This window comes from Phycodurus eques, chromosome 8, assembly GCF_024500275.1.
Source record: "Phycodurus eques isolate BA_2022a chromosome 8, UOR_Pequ_1.1, whole genome shotgun sequence".
NCBI classification, from domain to species: domain Eukaryota; kingdom Metazoa; phylum Chordata; class Actinopteri; order Syngnathiformes; family Syngnathidae; genus Phycodurus; species Phycodurus eques.
The window spans coordinates 27,384,104-27,400,551 of NC_084532.1; the positions used below are offsets into that span (position 1 = coordinate 27,384,104).

General features: G+C 40.9%; 2 protein-coding genes across 3 annotated transcripts; one reads left to right on the plus strand and one right to left on the minus strand.

Moving 5' to 3' along the window:
* The first annotated feature begins 936 nt into the window (after positions 1-936).
* gtpbp6 (GTP binding protein 6 (putative)) lies at positions 937-12,067 on the plus strand. Its single transcript, XM_061683207.1, has 11 exons — positions 937-1,495; positions 2,350-2,526; positions 2,599-2,736; positions 2,851-2,921; positions 3,501-3,631; positions 8,432-8,502; positions 8,865-9,023; positions 9,141-9,349; positions 10,198-10,346; positions 11,554-11,706; positions 11,762-12,067. The coding sequence occupies exons 1-11, from the start codon at positions 1,291-1,293 to the stop codon at positions 11,895-11,897; spliced, it is 1,599 nt and encodes a 532-aa protein (XP_061539191.1). The 5' UTR covers positions 937-1,290; the 3' UTR covers positions 11,898-12,067.
* Positions 12,058-16,425, minus strand: si:dkey-66a8.7 (PI-PLC X domain-containing protein 1). Of its 2 annotated transcripts, none has more exons than XM_061683212.1 (6): positions 15,993-16,425; positions 15,266-15,312; positions 14,317-14,445; positions 14,073-14,228; positions 13,820-14,003; positions 12,058-13,220 (listed from the first exon to the last, which is right to left on the minus strand). In XM_061683212.1, the coding sequence occupies exons 1-6, from the start codon at positions 16,072-16,074 to the stop codon at positions 12,955-12,957; spliced, it is 864 nt and encodes a 287-aa protein (XP_061539196.1). In that variant the 5' UTR covers positions 16,075-16,425; the 3' UTR covers positions 12,058-12,954. The 2 variants fall into 2 exon arrangements, with proteins under 2 accessions (XP_061539196.1, XP_061539195.1); XM_061683211.1 differs by having other exon boundaries at positions 15,176-15,312.
* Positions 16,426-16,448: the final 23 nt, after the last annotated feature.

The following is a 16,448-nucleotide window of genomic DNA, read 5'->3' on the forward strand; positions in this document are numbered from 1 at the left end:
TCCTCGAGGGTGCATGGGAGTTCACGGGGGACTATGGGGTACCGAACCCCCCGATACGGGCTGTTCGGTCCCTGTACGACCGGAGTCAGTGTTTGGTCCGCATTCCCGGCAGTAAGTCAGACTCGTTTCCGGTGAGGGTTGGACTCCGCCAAGGCTGCCCTTTGTCACCGATTCTGTTCATAACTTTTATGGACAGAATTTCTAGGCACAGCCGAGGCGGAGAGGGGGTCCGGTTTGGTGGCCTCAGTATTGCATCTCTGCTTTTTGCAGATGATGTGGTTCTGTTGGCTTCATCAAGCCGTGATCTCCAACTCTCACTGGAGCGGTTCCCAGCAGAGCGTGAAGCGCCTGGGATGAGAATCGGCACCTCCAAATCTGAGAACGTGGTCCTCAGTCGGAAAAGGGTGGCGTGCCCTCTCCATACACATTATATATATATATATATATATATATATATATATATATACACACACACACACACACACACATACACATTTATATATATATATAATAATGACTATATTATTCTTTTCAGAGGGTGTGTTGTGGTTTTGCTGGTTCGTTATCGTTATGTAATTCGTGAATCACACTAAATAAATAAATACAGGAAGTGAGGTACTGTCTTCGTGGTTACTGAGCGTAAAATAACACTCGAGTCGTTGTAAGAACTCGGTAAATTAGACGAATCAACACGCTAAAGGGAGATTGGACGCAGTTTTAGGGCAAACATGACAGAATATTATTATTATTATTATAAAATAATATTTGTATGCTAATTAGTCTGTGTGGTTTTAGTAGCTCTCTGTATTCGTCTAATTCGTTGAAAAAAATCATGACCAAACCTGTACCGGAAGTGGCGTAAAAATCAACATGGCACCCGTTAAATTGCGTTTAACAATATTTTTCCATCATTATTTCTTGTAGGCACCCTCGTCGCGTATGCAGGGAACAAAATACCACCAATTTTGAATGACATGATAAATTATGAGTCCGGAAGGAATACGAAAAATCTATCATTTTGACTGCATTATATTTTTACTCGGTATTCGGCGACTATGGACTTATTGTAGCATTCAGTCGTTGGGAGGTTTTGCCTGCAAGTACAAATTTAGGGATACACGAAGAAATGTTAGCAAGTCAACGCAGTGGATCAGCCGGAGCCGAACTATTAAGATATTATTAGAGAAAGGTCGATATGCAGTACATTGTTGTGCTATATAATTTCCAAGTATGTATGTAGTATGAAGAAACGGTGTATTATGAAGTGATTTAAGAGGCTCCTCGACTAACATGGCAACCGTGAGGAGGATTCGCGCGTGGTCGTCCCTCCTGCACCGAGCCTGCACACGCAACAGCCGGGCAGCAGCCTCGCTGGCCCCGGCGTGGACGAGCTGCATTCCCCGGCACGGAGACGCCCCCGGGCCGCAGCGCAGCAGAGCGTTAAGCCTCTCTGGATGCACCCTGAGGCGCTCTGACGACTTCACCGAGGACAGAGGTGGCCAAAGTACTCATTTACTCAAGTACAGTACAGAGTAAAATTAATATCCTGTACTGTCAAATTTACTAGGAGAGAACCTTTTCGTGGAAACAACTTTAAAAAAAAAATTTTTTTCTCACATTACAACTTTACCTCGGAAAAAGCGGACTTTTTCTCCCAAAATGTACAGCTTTTCCCTCGAAGTATATATTTTGTTCTTTTCAGTGTAACCCTAATGCTGCTTTCTTACATTGCCTCCAAAGGTAAATTGGATTTTTTTTTTTTTTAAAGTACATCTGACAGTAGTATGTAATTTTGTATAGTATCGTTTTCAAATGTATATTTTGTATATATACATACACACACACACACATCATGATCAGAGGAGGAAAAAGTACTGTGTACATTAGTAGAAGTATGGATAAAAAAAAGAGTGGCAAAGCAGAAATTTGTACTTGCTTACAAAAGTTTAAAAAAAAAAAACACTGTTCGAAATTTTTCTTTAAAAGATTATGAAATTTTTCTTGAAAAAATACTTGCTGTTGTAACATTACAACTTTATCTCACAAAAATAATCAATTCTAGGAAAAAATATGCCGTTTTCTTGAAATGCGAAATCAGATTTTATTCTCAAAATATATGCATTGTCTTTTCAGTCATTTAAGACTTTCTAATATTGCCTCTGAAGATGAGTTGGAATTTATATCTAATACCCGTTTTGATGACGACGAAATAAAGAGTACAAAGTACAGATTTCTGTTTTCACGTCGGGAGTAAAAGTAAAAAGTTGTCTGAAAAGTAAATACTCAACTAAAGTACAGATACTTTAAAAATCTACTAAAGTAAAGTAACAAAGTATTTGTACTTGGCAGGTTTCACACAGCACGATGATGACGGAGATGAGGAAGAAGACTCAATGGAGGAGCAGGAGGCGGACGAGCTGTTCCGGGAGCTGCAGCCCCCCACGGCTCTGGCAGGGGGCCAACACCGGGTCTTTGTGGTCCACCCGGATGTCAAGTGGGGAAGCAGGAAGCAGCACCTGACAACAGGTAAATAGTAACAGTCAACATCCACTTTTTTCCCAAGTGGCCTATTTGTGGATTTATTTGAGAACCTCGCAGCCGAGTTGATGATGGCCGAGGCCGTGGCTCTGGTCAACACGCTGGACAAGTGGTCGGTGGTGGACAAGCTCATCCTGTCCACCAAGACCCCGGAGAAGAAAAAGATCTTTGGCAAAGGGAACTTCCAGATGCTCACAGGTATTTTGTGATCACGTCGTCCTTGCGTTTAACATCACGTGTCATTTCTGGGAAGTTTGCAGTAAATTTACGTGGACTTGACATGTGGCTCACGTCTTCCTTATCACCGCGTAGAGAAGATCAGACGGACGGCGGGCGTCACCGCCGTTTTGGTCAACGTGGAGCGTCTCTCGCCGTTGTCCGAGGTAAGGTCATCTCTTACGGTCTTTCTCCGTGGGTGCTAAACGGGTTCTAAAACTTGCTGGGTCCGAAGACCACGTTTTTTCCCGGTGCACGTTCAGGGATGTCAGGTTTATGTGATATGTCGCCATCATATCAGAGCTTTTAATTGGCCAAAAGCTAAGGGAGGGAGAATTAATGTTTGTTCTCCTGACATTAATTCTGCTTTTTACATTTTTATTTTTTGTAAAATTGACAAATGAAAATAATTAAATGTTTTATTTATTTATCAAATTAAATCATTGGTTAATTTATTGATTGTAAATAATTAAATTCATTTGAATGGAAAATAAGACATTTCATATATTAATTTACCAATTTTGTCAATTGATTTTTGTAAACAAAGTGAAAAATAGTAAAACTATTTTATGTACATAAAAAAAAAAAAAATTCATTAAATATTTGGTTGTTAATTTATGGTCAAAGAAATTGTAAAGAAAGTAGTAATTTTCGTTTTTTTTTTTTAAATTGCCATTGATTTTTCTGTGCTGAAGCAGACAAAATCTGAACGCTAAAGTACGCCAAACGTGTGTATTGTCCTCCAGAGGGAGCTGGAGGACGCGTGGGGGGTGAAGGTGTTTGACCGATACTCGCTGGTGCTGCACATCTTCCGCTGTAACGCCAAGACCAAAGAGGCCAAGCTGCAGATCTCGCTGGCCGAAATCCCTCTGCTAAGGTACGACCACGTCACACCGTCTACTGGTTACGACTGGTTGATTTGTTTTCCATAAATCAATCAATTAGCTTTATTTACAGACTCCAAATCTTTCTTTGTACACAAAAAGGCCCGTTGCTCTGAAATATAATGGGCCTTTGGTGTAAATAATTTCTTTCTTTTTTTAGCTCAGCTCACGAGAAATGGTAGAAAAAAAAACACGCGTCGCCAATTATGTTCAGTCTTTAATAGTTCATGATAACGTAAAACGATATAAGAAGTGTGACATAGATAAACAACCTTAAGAACAGTAATAATAGTAGTTTAAATTACAATGCTACATTAATATATATTTCAAATCATCATCGTCTCGGTGTGCCGTGAGTGCGTTGCAAGGGGCGGGACTTGTTTCCAGAGATGATGACGCAATCCGGTGGGCCTTGCATGTCCCGATGTTGAATCCAGATGCCCTAAAATTATTCTACGCCGAGTTCTTAATGTGGAAAAGATCCACTCAAAACTCTGTTAAGTAGCTGTAGATGATGACGTTTATGATCATATTTCATATTGTAGCTTTTTGTACACAGAGCTAATGAAATCAAATACGTAGCTTCTCGTTGCTTAAAATTAAGGCGGCGGCGGCACACGTTTTAGTTTGCCACATTTACCCCGAACATTTATTTACCAGCATATTTGTAGCTTAATAAGCTATAAATAACTATTTAAAATTCCTTCCCATTGTTTTGGTGCAAATAATTACAAGTACATTGAGAAAATATTCACATTTATTATTATCTTGTTGCAAATCATGAGAAATCTGAAATTTCTCCACAAAAAAAAAAATTGCAATTTCCACAGTTATGAATCAGTTTTTTTTTTTCAATTTCCATTCTTGTGGAAAAAAAGTGATCTATTATGTACGGTATATAAAACTAGTTAAGCTCTCGAAATTTGTTTTCAATTTACATAAATTTCCGCCTCCCTCTGGAAATCTTGACCTCAGCTGACTCGTCGTCACACCAAACCAAATTCATAGTTTATTCTGCATCATCACTGTTTGATTACAAACCGTTTTAAATGTGAATAACATGATAAAGGGCTTCACAACGACTACAACCTTCTGCAGGTTACAGCAATGCGCTGCATACTTGCAATGGCCTGATGGAGACATTCATAACAAGATGAGCAAAAATGCTGATTTGAGTGAAATATTTTATGGAAATACTACTCCAGATGTGGAAAAAAAAATAATACTCAGGTGCAACCATTCTGTATGCGAATATCTTTTGGAGAATCAATGTTCATAGGCTTGAGACATCCAGTGCAAAATATTGGTTTGTCCGGTAGACGGTCTGTTTGCGCTGCTCTTGAAATCTGCAAGAAAGAATAATAATAAAAGGGAGAGAAAAAAACAAAAACAAAAAACATTCAGTTAGGGCTAAAAATACTTTCCGACACATTCTGAAAGTCTTGCGAATCTTGTAAGCCTGCACGACAAAGAACGAAACCGTGACAGTAAAAAAGGAGTATTTGTTTTTGTCTCTCTCACTTCCAAACTTTTACTTTGGGGTAATATCGTCATAAAGTTGCTGGATCTTAATTCAGATGCGCGCTCCTCTCTATATGTCAGATCTGGATTGGTTCTTTGGCTTTAAGTAGGTAGTGTTTCCCTGGAAATTTGGGAAAAGTCACCGTTTTTTTTCCCCCACAATAATGCCAACTGCCACCACATTTTTTGGGAAAAAAAATACAAATTCTTAATTAGACGGCAGGTGTTATGGATGGGAGAAATATCCAAATAATGTCCAGTATACGCAGAGCACTTATCTTATCGTGAACTAAACACAGCGCAACAAGACGCTATATTATTCAACTATTGAATGAAAAATGGGATATTTCTCAACGATATACGATACATACCATATATTTTTCTTCAGTCGGAAGCGAAGGCACATTTGATTCTAGGGGTTCCTCTTTCGCTGAAATATCTGAAGTTGTGTTCTACATACAAGAGAGTTAACACATTAACATATTGCTCAGGCTAGGTAGCTTTTAGCTAAACTAATATTTCAGACCTTCACTTTTTAATACTCTGTTGAAAAACCCTGTGCGGTCATTTACAGCATGATGGTCATTGTCCATCTGCGCTGCGAAGGGCCGCACGGAAAAGTGACGAAAAACCCCTCTATCTACCTGACCTGAACCCAATTGAGCATGCATTTCACTTGCTGACGACAAAACTGAAGGGAACATGCCCAAGGAACCAGAGATGAAATCCAGCATCTCGAGATGCTTTTGCGCACCAGACTTCAGGCCGCAACTGACTGCAAAAAAATCGCAACCAAGTATTGAGGCATTAAGTGAAAGTTGGGTTTACAATTGATAACTTGCCCCATTACTTTTAGTCCCTTAAAAAGTGGGAGACGTCCATACAAACTGCTGTAATTCCTACAAATTAAAGCTGAAAATCTGCTGTTAAAGCAAATCTTCATTTCATTTCAAATCCGCTGTGGTGGTGTATTGAGCTGCAAAGATGAGAATTGTGTCGACGTCCCAATATTTATGGACCTGACTATCTATCCTTCAGCTATTGAATGAACAAAAATCCGAGCTGTGCTTCTTAACAATATACGATACATACCACAGGTTTTTCTTCAGTCTTAACCGTGGAAACATTTGATTCTATGGGTTCCTCTTTAGCTGAAATATCTGAGGTTGGGTTCTAGATAAACGAAAAGAAAGTTCAAGTAACATATTGATCAGGCAAGGTAGCTTTTGGCAAAACTGGCACGTCCACAAAAAAATGATTACTATTAAATGGAGTCGACGAGTGAAGCAGACGACACACGTCACTGAAAATAGCAAGTGTCTTCAATTATACTTCACCTCATGGCCCCGGCCGGCTCAGATTTGATAACAAACAATGGAGCAGATGCAAGACGACTATCCCTCTATCCCATCATGACAGATGAACATTCCGAAACTAGTCATTTCGCATATTCCGACAAAAATAATAATCATCAAACACAGTTCTGTTCGGCACAGGTGTATATATGCATGTAAACACAATAGCTATCGCCTTTGTGATTAGAAAATTTGAACTCCACCCAAAAAAAAACAACCCAAAATTACAAAGACTGTTGCTGATTTTAGTTTACAATAATATTGTTTTCCGTTACCGGTGTCCTTTTTTCCACAATCCACACATTGGTTGCCGAAATGGTGCCCGTTTTCTTCACACATCTCAAAACTCCATGCGTTTCCTAAAATGGAAAAAAAAAAAAAAAAAAAAAGGAATAAAAAATTTAATATCAGATTACAGGTGCCTGTTTCAGAACTTTATGGCGGCTTATGAAGTCAAACACTTAAAATGCATGCACTACCCACAAAAAAATATATATATTGTGACACATTTAGAAATCTCTACACGGAACGAATATGATACGCAAACACATTCAACCTGATTTCTATTAAGATGGAGAAGAAGGAAAGTGGATCCTGAAGTTGGAGACAAAAAAAATAAAAAAAATCTAACTCTAAAATTCCTCATACTGCCTTACAGCTAGCTTCTTTAATTATATGCAGTCGTTATAACAGCTGGGAGTAAAGGTGCGACTTGCTTGCGACATAGGACGATGTTGTTTTGTAACACGCAAAAGCTACAGAAAAGAAAAAAAAAAAAGACATTGCCTTAGTACTTCGGTCCCTCCTCAGCATCCTTGCACGCACGGCCTCGTCGACTATCGGTATCAGCTTGCCGTGAGCAAAAAAAACAAAACAATATATAGTCGGCACAGCGTGTTCAGAAATGTTTTTTCGTAGCTCGTAGTGCGGGATTTAAGTAAATAACACAGCTGTTAAATAAAACTAGTGGTGGCGAAGGCGGAGTTGAACTCTTTATTGAATGAATCGAGCCGACCAAGAACCCGGAAAAGAACCGGAAGTCCGGCACACACAACCCAACGTGTGAGTAGATGAAACGTTTTCAACGTAGATTTTTTTGGGGATAAATACGTAGTATATTTAAGTAAATAACAGATGTTAAATACGATTATAGTGGTGGGGACGAAGGCTGAGTATCACGCTTTATTGAATATATCGAGTTTGCGAAGAACCTGTAAAAACGAACTGGAAGTCCGGCAACATACGAACCAACGTGTGAAACCCATCAACCAACATTTGGTTCCGCGTGGGTATTATGCCAAATCACCACAATACAATATGCACGTTTAAAATACAATAAAGTTTCGACATCTTGGCTTTTGGTTCCCCCTAAAATGAAAAAAAAAAAAGTATATATTTACACACATGATGAATAACAATCATTAAATTCAATTTCAAAAGTACACAAATATAGTTACACCGTAGTACTGATCATAATAATACATTTACACAAATGGATCATAAAGGAAAAAAAACAGAATAAACATTACAATTATTAAAATGAAATTACAGTAAATCTGAATACTGCAATCATAATTTACTTACATTAAAATACATCACAATTCAAAAATAATTATAAACAATTTACCCACATTGATCTTTATAACAAATTATAAGGTTAACAACAATAATAATACAAAAAATAATTAAATACAATATAAAATACACAATTCATCTACATGTGTAATAAAGAGGACAATATAACTAATAACAATCAAATTATTCAAATTAAATAAAAGTACATTTTCACACTACAGTCGGAATACATATATAGGACATATATTCCGCGAACTAAAAACAATAAAATGGCAGCAAATGTAAACTCCAGAATAAGACTGTAGTTAAAGTGGTGTTCAAGGGCCAACCTTTTCCTCACAGGTCGCGTCTGAAGAACGAATTCCTCAGCTTGGACCAGCAGGGCGGAGGCGCTCGTTACATCGGAGGCTCAGGTAACCAGCAGCGCAAACCCAGAGTACTCGAGTGTAGACCACCGCTCTCGCGGGGGTTTCGAGAACTCTGCGCGCCATTTCACATAATACGCCCGTCAAAACAAAATGTCCAAATAGGACCCAATGAACTGTTTTACTTCCTCGGTGTCATCATGTGTATTACAAGGTCTCGGGTGGGAATGGGGAGCATGATAATGTGCAATAGTGTGCACACCCTCATATAACTGGGCACGATGTGGCCGCGTTGAGAATGAACCAGTCGCGTTCCAACTGCCCCAAATAAAGTTCAGCTGTTCTCGTAGGGTTTGACATTTACTTATGACAGCGTGCGACCGCCTCTTTGATCTGGGTGACGGGCGCAGGCGAGACGCAGCTGGAGGTGCAGCAGAGGCTGCTGAGGGAGCGCGAGATGAAGATCCGCTCGGCGCTGGAAAAGCTGAGCAGGAAGCGCCGACTGCTTCGCTCCCGCCGGAAGCACAAGGAGTTCCCGCTGGTCTCCGTGCTGGGGTACACCAACTGCGGTGAGAGCCAACCTGCGCACGGTCCACCTGAACGTCCGCTCCCTCCGCCGCGATAAAGCGCGCTTTTGTTCGTTTGTTCAGTTTGATCCAATATCACGTACGGCGTTGCGTCTCCAGGTAAAACGACGTTGATCAAAGCGCTGACGGGCGACGCGGGGCTGCAGCCGCGAGATCGGCTTTTCGCCACGCTGGACGTGACGGTGCACGCGGGCCAGCTGCCCGGGCGCGTGACGGTCCTCTACGCGGACACCGTCGGTTTCCTGTCGCGGCTGCCGCATCAGCTCATCGACTCGTTTGCCGCCACGCTGGAGGACATCAAGCACTCGGTGGGTCGCTCGGCGGAAGAGCGCTCCGCTTAACTGAACATTCACAACATCATATGCTCGGACTGGATTGGGAAAGAGTGTCCATCGTTTTGGCATGGACATTTCTTTTGTCAAAATTTAGAATACGTAGAGCTGTGAAAAAAATTGACAGCCCAAAAAAAATCTTTTTTCATTTTCTGCAAATAGATGCTCTACATGAAAATATCATTTTGGGGAATTTGGGAGTTGTGTTTTCAAGAGTTTGTGCAATAAAAGACAAATGTTTGTGCCCATAAATAGCAACATTACACAAAACTAATCACTTTGCAGTGATTGTTTTATTTTTTCCTTAGCTGTAGATTATTTTTTTAAAAAAATGTTTTTTTCATCCAAAAAGTTGTATTAACAAAAGTTTTTGAATGTTTTATCACTTTAAAAAATTATTGGCTAGTAAAATGTTTATTATATATACTGTATGTTTTTAACATTTTCTGTTTTTTGCAAACTTTTGTTATGACTCCTGTTTTTTTGTTTTTTTTTAACCAAATATTCTTATTTAATTTAACTTAAAATATGTCCTGGTTATAAATGATTTTGGACCTGAAACCCTTTGGTCAAAATAATCAACAAATGTATACAATTTTAAAATGAAATGTTAAATATCCTAAAGTGTATATTATTTTTTAAATTATAAGTAAGTACTGTGATTTCGTTTAGTTAGAATGTTAAAGAAATTAGATAAATTGTTTTAAATTACAGAAGTTTTAGAAACTACAAAAAGCCTAAATATTGATATATTTGATCCTTCTGGAATGCAAGTCGAAATGAGCAAGTATATGAAATCTTCTGGCTTGTCCTACGTTTGTCAGGACGCGTTGATTCACGTGCGCGACGTGAGCCATCCGGAGAACGTCAACCAGAAGGCCAACGTGCTGAACGTCTTGAGGGACCTGGGCATGCCCGACGCGCTCATGAACTCCGTGATTGAAGTCCACAACAAGATCGACCTCATCGACGAGTAAGAGCTTTTTCTTTGGCTTTTTAAAAAAAAAAAAAAAAATCAAAATGTTATTTTATTTTGGTCACGTCAACCAGGCAAAAGTCAGGGGAATGTACACGCCATACTTTTGGTCTCTCGCTTCTTTTTACACTTGTATGACTAATAAGAAAGTTATAATGTGACTTGAAGCAATGCCTGTACAGTCAACAACAGCGTTACCATGGCGACAGTTACTATTTAGGTCTTTTTTTTAAAAATAAAATGTGATTAATAATAGTAAAGAAACATGTAAAATCAATAAATTATTTGGGTTTATATGTGTAAATTTCTCCCATGCTGAAAGTCCTATTTTCAAAAAGTTATTGAGTTTAAATTTTAGATATTAAAGACAGTCAAGAGATAAATGCGCTAATTTCATGGCAGTCCAATGCAAATGTCATCGAAAACAACAAGATTTCTTAAACTTATATGGGGAAAAAAAAACAAGGTCAATTACCACACAGCTTTGTTGATAGAATGCATTAATAGAGAAAGTGGTGGCGCCCCACTGAAATATCATTTTTGCATCACGGTAAAGACATAAATAGATTCATAGCAATTATGTGAGTTGCACAATTTGCATGTGTCGCCCCTCAAACTGTGCAGCTGCAAGTGCAAATTCACCTCGGAAATAAAACCATCTGTTTTTGCTATCGTGTGAGTGCAAAATGGCTGCCGCATCCTGGCACTTCAGATCACAGATCCCTCTGGTGTATTGCAACAACAACATGAGGGCCCCCTCCGGTGGCATTAACGGTAAAGACAGCTCGAGTGAGATAGAAGAACCCTTTGTAAAAGAACAAACATGCATTTTTGTTAATTTTCACAGAAAAGGCGTATTAGCAGTGGGAGAAAAATGAGATATGTTGCAAATCATTCAACTTCAATGGGGGGCATAACGGTAAAAAACATTTTGGCATTAAAAGTGTGTGTGGGGGGGGGGGGGGGTCGAATTTAACAATTTATTTTTTATTAGAAACAATTATTACTTTTGGAATAGTAACAACTGCCCCCCAAAAAATCAAATACTCATATTAGTAAGTTTAATTGATTTTCAAAATGAAATTCAGTCTTTACCATTATTGATCAAATTATACAGTATGAAAATGGACTGGTTTGCATGACTTCCAGTAGGACGAAGGTCAATAAAAAGTTGAAAGCCGAAACATTCCGTCATGTTTTTCAGCTACGAGGCGACGGAAGCCGACGCCGTGGCCGTCTCGGCCCTGGAGGGGCGTGGCCTGGAGGCGCTGGCGGCGGCGGTGGAGCGGCGCGTCGTGGCCGCCACGGGCAAACGCGTCCTCAGCCTGAAGGTGGACCTCAGCACGCCGCAGCTAAGGTGAGGCCGGCGCAATTCGGACGGGACGGCGCTCGATGAACTTTGCGGTCGTCAGTTGGCTGTACAGGGAGGCCGCCGTGCAGGACGTGAGCGTGGACGCCGACGAGGGCTCGGCCGTCGTCAAGGTCGTCATCGGCAACGCCGCCTACGGACGCTACAGGAAGATGTTTGGCTCGCGGCGCGCGCCATGAAGATTTGATGGTAACACACACGACTGATTGTATGGATAAAAAAAATATATAATAAATAAATCAATTTTTAAAACTAAATAATAAAATGCTGCCATTATTACTTGCACACCACGTGGTTGCTGCTTGTTGCTTTCAGTGTTAAAATGTTCCTTCCACCCCCCCCCCCCCCCCCCCCTTCTTTACAGCCAGCACGTAAATTTTGCAATATAAATGAGACATTTTGGAGTGTTACACTTCATGGTTATTTGTAAAAATTATTTGATTATACTTTTTACATTTTGATATCAAATATTAGACATATTATGTTTTTAACATTTAACAACTAAAATATGCATTAAAAGCAGCCAGGTAATTAGTACATTTTCGAGGTTCTATTTATATTTTTGTTTAGTGCTTCTGGCTTGGACTAAAGAATTAAAATTTTACAGTTTTTATTTTATTACATAGGTATATTCTCTTCATATAGATATTTTATATTTATCAAAAGTGTGAACTAACAACCAAATTATGTATTCATTTTAGAGGCACTATTATTGATTGTTAAATTTGTTGACATTTTTGTTATATTTAGATTTTTATAGGTATATATAAACGGTATTTTTATTTTTGTATTTTTTTTACATTTAACAACTCAAGTAATAAAGTGAATTTTAGACCGAGTCAAGTGTTTCTTTTTTGGTCAGAACAAAGTCAATTTTAGTTATTTTTTTTGTATTACATATTTGAATCCTATATATTTTACACTTATCAACTGAAGTGTGTCTGAATTAAAATCTACTGAGAGCTGTTCCTAATATTGCGACCACCAGGGAAACCAAAATATTAAAAATAGTAGCAGCTCTTATTACTCACTCGTTAGGCTGCAGGATTTAATTAATCGCGTTGTTGCATGGCTGTCGATACAACGGACGGATGCATGAATCATAGTGAGCGCTATCCCTAATATTGTGACCACCACGGGAAGCAAACGTTTACATTAGCGGCTCTCGATATAATAAAGCTATTGCTCAACGAACAGAGTTGATTGGCCGGTGCAAGTGTCCACCGGGCACTCGGGCTAGCATCCGTTTTCCGCGCTCCGCTTTTTGTCCGTCAGCAGTTTCCCGTTGAGCCCGACGACGAGGGGGCAGAGTGGCAGCGGGCCGACAAAGTCCCCGGCGATGATGTTGAGGCTGCAGGGGTCCGAGCCCGGGGTCTGCTCCTTCACCCACTCGCTCAGGCTCTGCCACTGGCCCAAGGTCAGCGTGCGCAGAGACTCCTTGGGGTTGGTGATGATGTACTTCCTGTACGCCGTCAGGTTTAGGCCCGCCACGAAGAAACCCTCTGCGGAGGCAAACACAACGACCCCAGTGAGGATAAGCGGCGCAGAAAAATGGATGGAATTTGAGACAAGTGTTTTCATTTTTTTATTTTTAATCTATTCAGTTTTTGGGCGCCATTCCCGCGAGAACCGCCACTGGAGCCATCAATCCGAGCAACAGAAGTCCATTAATTAGCCACTCCCCAATTATCCATTAATGATCCCAAGAGGAGAAATTCAGGTGTCACTGCAGCACACAGCAGATTATTTAAGAAATAAAAATAGCACTAAATTATTATTGTTTTTAAATACATAGTAAGAAAGTGATAATCACGTTAACTCTTGTCTATTTTTGTTTTTAATCAAATTATCTGCTGACATATAAACGATGGTCAGCATTTCCACGTAAAGTAACATCTTCTTTTCCACTGACGCTTAATCCACTCGAACAACGGCCGCAGAGAAGAAAGCAAAAATCATCATTCAAGCCACTTGCCCTGTTTTCTAAGTTGCTCAACCTTCGGTCAAAGGACGTGGACAAGTTTACTAGTGCGCCATCTTCTGCCACGCGGACGTACATGCGTCGCCGTGTTTCGGTAGCACAGGTATGACGTGGACTCACCCGGCCGTCCGAGCTGCTTGTTCCACTCCAGGAAGTTGATGGCGGCGCGGGCCGTGCGCTGGTTGGCCCACCAGTAGGGGATGCCGGGGAGCAGCTCGGCGTGTCGAGAAGCGACGTCGGCGTCGTACGAGAGCAGGACCTGACGACCCGACGACCACAGACGCCGCAGGGTCCAGTCCGCTTCCTGAAGACATGCGTTACGGGAACGTCTCATGCTCCAAAGCATACCGCGTCATGTATGGCAAGGGCTCACCTGGCGCAGACAGAGTTTGGATCCAAAGATCTTCTTGAGATTGCATATGAAGAAGTGATGCAACGCGTCACTGAGCCCCTCAAAGTGTCGGCAGGCCAGGATGACGACCTCCTTGGGGTGGGCCTCCAGCCAGGAGGCCACGGACCACAACGTGTCCTGGTCGGGCAACGACCGAGACGACAACGCAATTTGACCTTAGTCCCGTACCGAATGTTTCGGGCAGCGAGCGTGCAGCGGGCCTCACCAAGACGGTCACGTGCGTGTACAAGATGTGCGTGAAGTACAACTCGGACGAACTGTCGCCCGGTTTGTGCGCCACCCGCAGGTCGAAGTATCGAATGCCCATCGACAGCTGGTCCTCGATGCAGCGGTCCTGTTTGCAGAGAAAAGATGGGGGGGGGGGGGGGGGGAAAACATAATAATCATATAATATGATGATAGTCACATATTTCCCAATTTTATTAACTTCTATAATTCTCGTGCTGAGAAGTAAAAAAAAAAAAAAAAAAAAATCACGCTGCATTTTTTTAAATTTTTTTTTTTTAAAATCAACGGCTACCTATCGTTGGCTACTTTTATGCTATAAAAATATTAAAAATACTCTAGTGCAACAGATGTCGTTAATATCTATACAAAGATCGCAAGTCTGCCTAGTATCGTAGTAGGGGTTGAACAACTACCGATTTTTTGTCGTCCACTATAATGCGATAAAAGTCGAGTTGAAGTCGATTAATCGATGACGTCGTTGATATTTTTCAGCACAGTACAGCGATCTTCAAATGTTTTTGCATCACAGACTGTTTTGGCGGCGAAGGTGGAGTTTTACTTGGTCCCGCTGCCCGGAACAGCCGAAGCTGGCGAGGCTAACCGAGGAAACGGCGACTCAAAAGTCCTCTGCAAATTGGCCGATCGGAAGATCGGCGATGCCATAAACGCGTCATTAGCGATTAGTCGACTCCGAAGTTTTCAATGTCGATGGGAAGTTGGGAAATGGGAAATGGGAAGTTGACGAGTCGATGAATCGGTTCAACCCCTAGAAAGTACACACATCTGTTTTCAAATATAGGGGGTAAAAATAACAAGTTGTCCGAAAAATAAAGCACCTGCGTGGTGGCCCATTTAAAGACGGTGGGCCTGGTGAGGCAGCAGCAAAATTCATCCAGCAACCTGAACAGGTCGGACTCGGACCTCACCAAGGGGGAGGTGATGTCCAAGCAGTAACTCATTGTGTCATGACTTCCTGGAAGACACACACACACACACACACACACACACACACACACACGCTGAACAGCTAAAACTGGTTTACTGTTGTGACAATGATGTAATGCGAAAGGAATGTTTTTTTCCCCCAGATCCACTCAGCGTACTCTCTCACCTCTCTGTATCGGAATTGATTTGTAAACCAAGTATCTGCTTTTAAATTACACAATTACATCGGATAGTTGTGAGGTAATGCACGGGTAATTGTACAACATCGTATTTTGTGTTATCTTTTTTTTAGTTACACGAGCAACAGCTCACGTAGTTGTAGTCATGTTGTTATCAAACATTCTAAACAAATTTAAGGGATACTTGGGTTATTTGTAGGATTATACAATTCCAATGAAGTTGGGACGCTGTGTTAAACATAAATAAAAACAGAATACAATGGTTTGCAAATCATGTTCAACCTATATTTCATTGATTACACTACAAAGACAAGAAATGTAATGTTCAAAGTGATAAAACTGTTGTTTTTAGCAAATCATCATTAACTTGGAATTTTATGATGAACATGATTTGCAAATCCTTGTATTGTTTTTTATTTATGTTGAACACAACGTCCCAATTTCATTAGAATTGGGCTTGTAGGTGACTGGGTGTCCTTCTTATACCCATTGATTGAAAGCGAGTGATTTGGGATTAAAGAAACAGTACCAGGTATGGCCAAGTGGGTCAGCGGGACGTCCAGCAGCTCCTCCGGCAAATTCGACATCCAGTCCTCGCACCAGTGCTCCATGTCGGAAAGCTCCTCAAAGTCGCTGAACACGGAACAGCGTCGACGTAAAGAGCTTTTCCCTCATTTCACGCTCGATGAATCGATCGCGTTCGATTATTTCATCCTGTCCCTTTAAGAGATCAGAGGTCAAACAGGAAGTACTCGTTTGCAGCTTCCTGAGAGAAAATCAAAAACGAAATAACTCCACGCTTTTAGTCAGCTGGCTTGTCGCTAGGGGTCGACAAGTGGTCTTGTCACAGCGACATCGTCCTCCTCACTAAACATCACCTCTTTAGTTCCGGGCTGGTCTGACAACTTTAAGCTACGGCGCGTCCAATGCACCGGTGAGCTTTACTTCCTGGAAGGGCCACGCATGCGCACTCAACGTAACCAAG

Excerpts from the sequence above, each read along its gene's own strand:
- si:dkey-66a8.7 (XM_061683211.1), bottom strand. The coding sequence starts at position 16,074 with ATGGAGCACTGGTGCGAGGACTGGATGTCGAATTTGCCGGAGGAGCTG. Across the intron at positions 15,313-15,992 it reads GACCCACTTGGCCATACCTG|GAAGTCATGACACAATGAGT; the intron begins GTACTGTTTCTT and ends TGTGTCTTCCAG. Across the intron at positions 14,229-14,316 it reads ACACGCACGTGACCGTCTTG|GACACGTTGTGGTCCGTGGC; the intron begins GTGAGGCCCGCT and ends TTGCCCGACCAG.
- gtpbp6 (XM_061683207.1), top strand. The coding sequence starts at position 1,291 with ATGGCAACCGTGAGGAGGATTCGCGCGTGGTCGTCCCTCCTGCACCGA. Across the intron at positions 2,737-2,850 it reads GAACTTCCAGATGCTCACAG|AGAAGATCAGACGGACGGCG; the intron begins GTATTTTGTGAT and ends ATCACCGCGTAG. Across the intron at positions 9,024-9,140 it reads GCTGGGGTACACCAACTGCG|GTAAAACGACGTTGATCAAA; the intron begins GTGAGAGCCAAC and ends TTGCGTCTCCAG.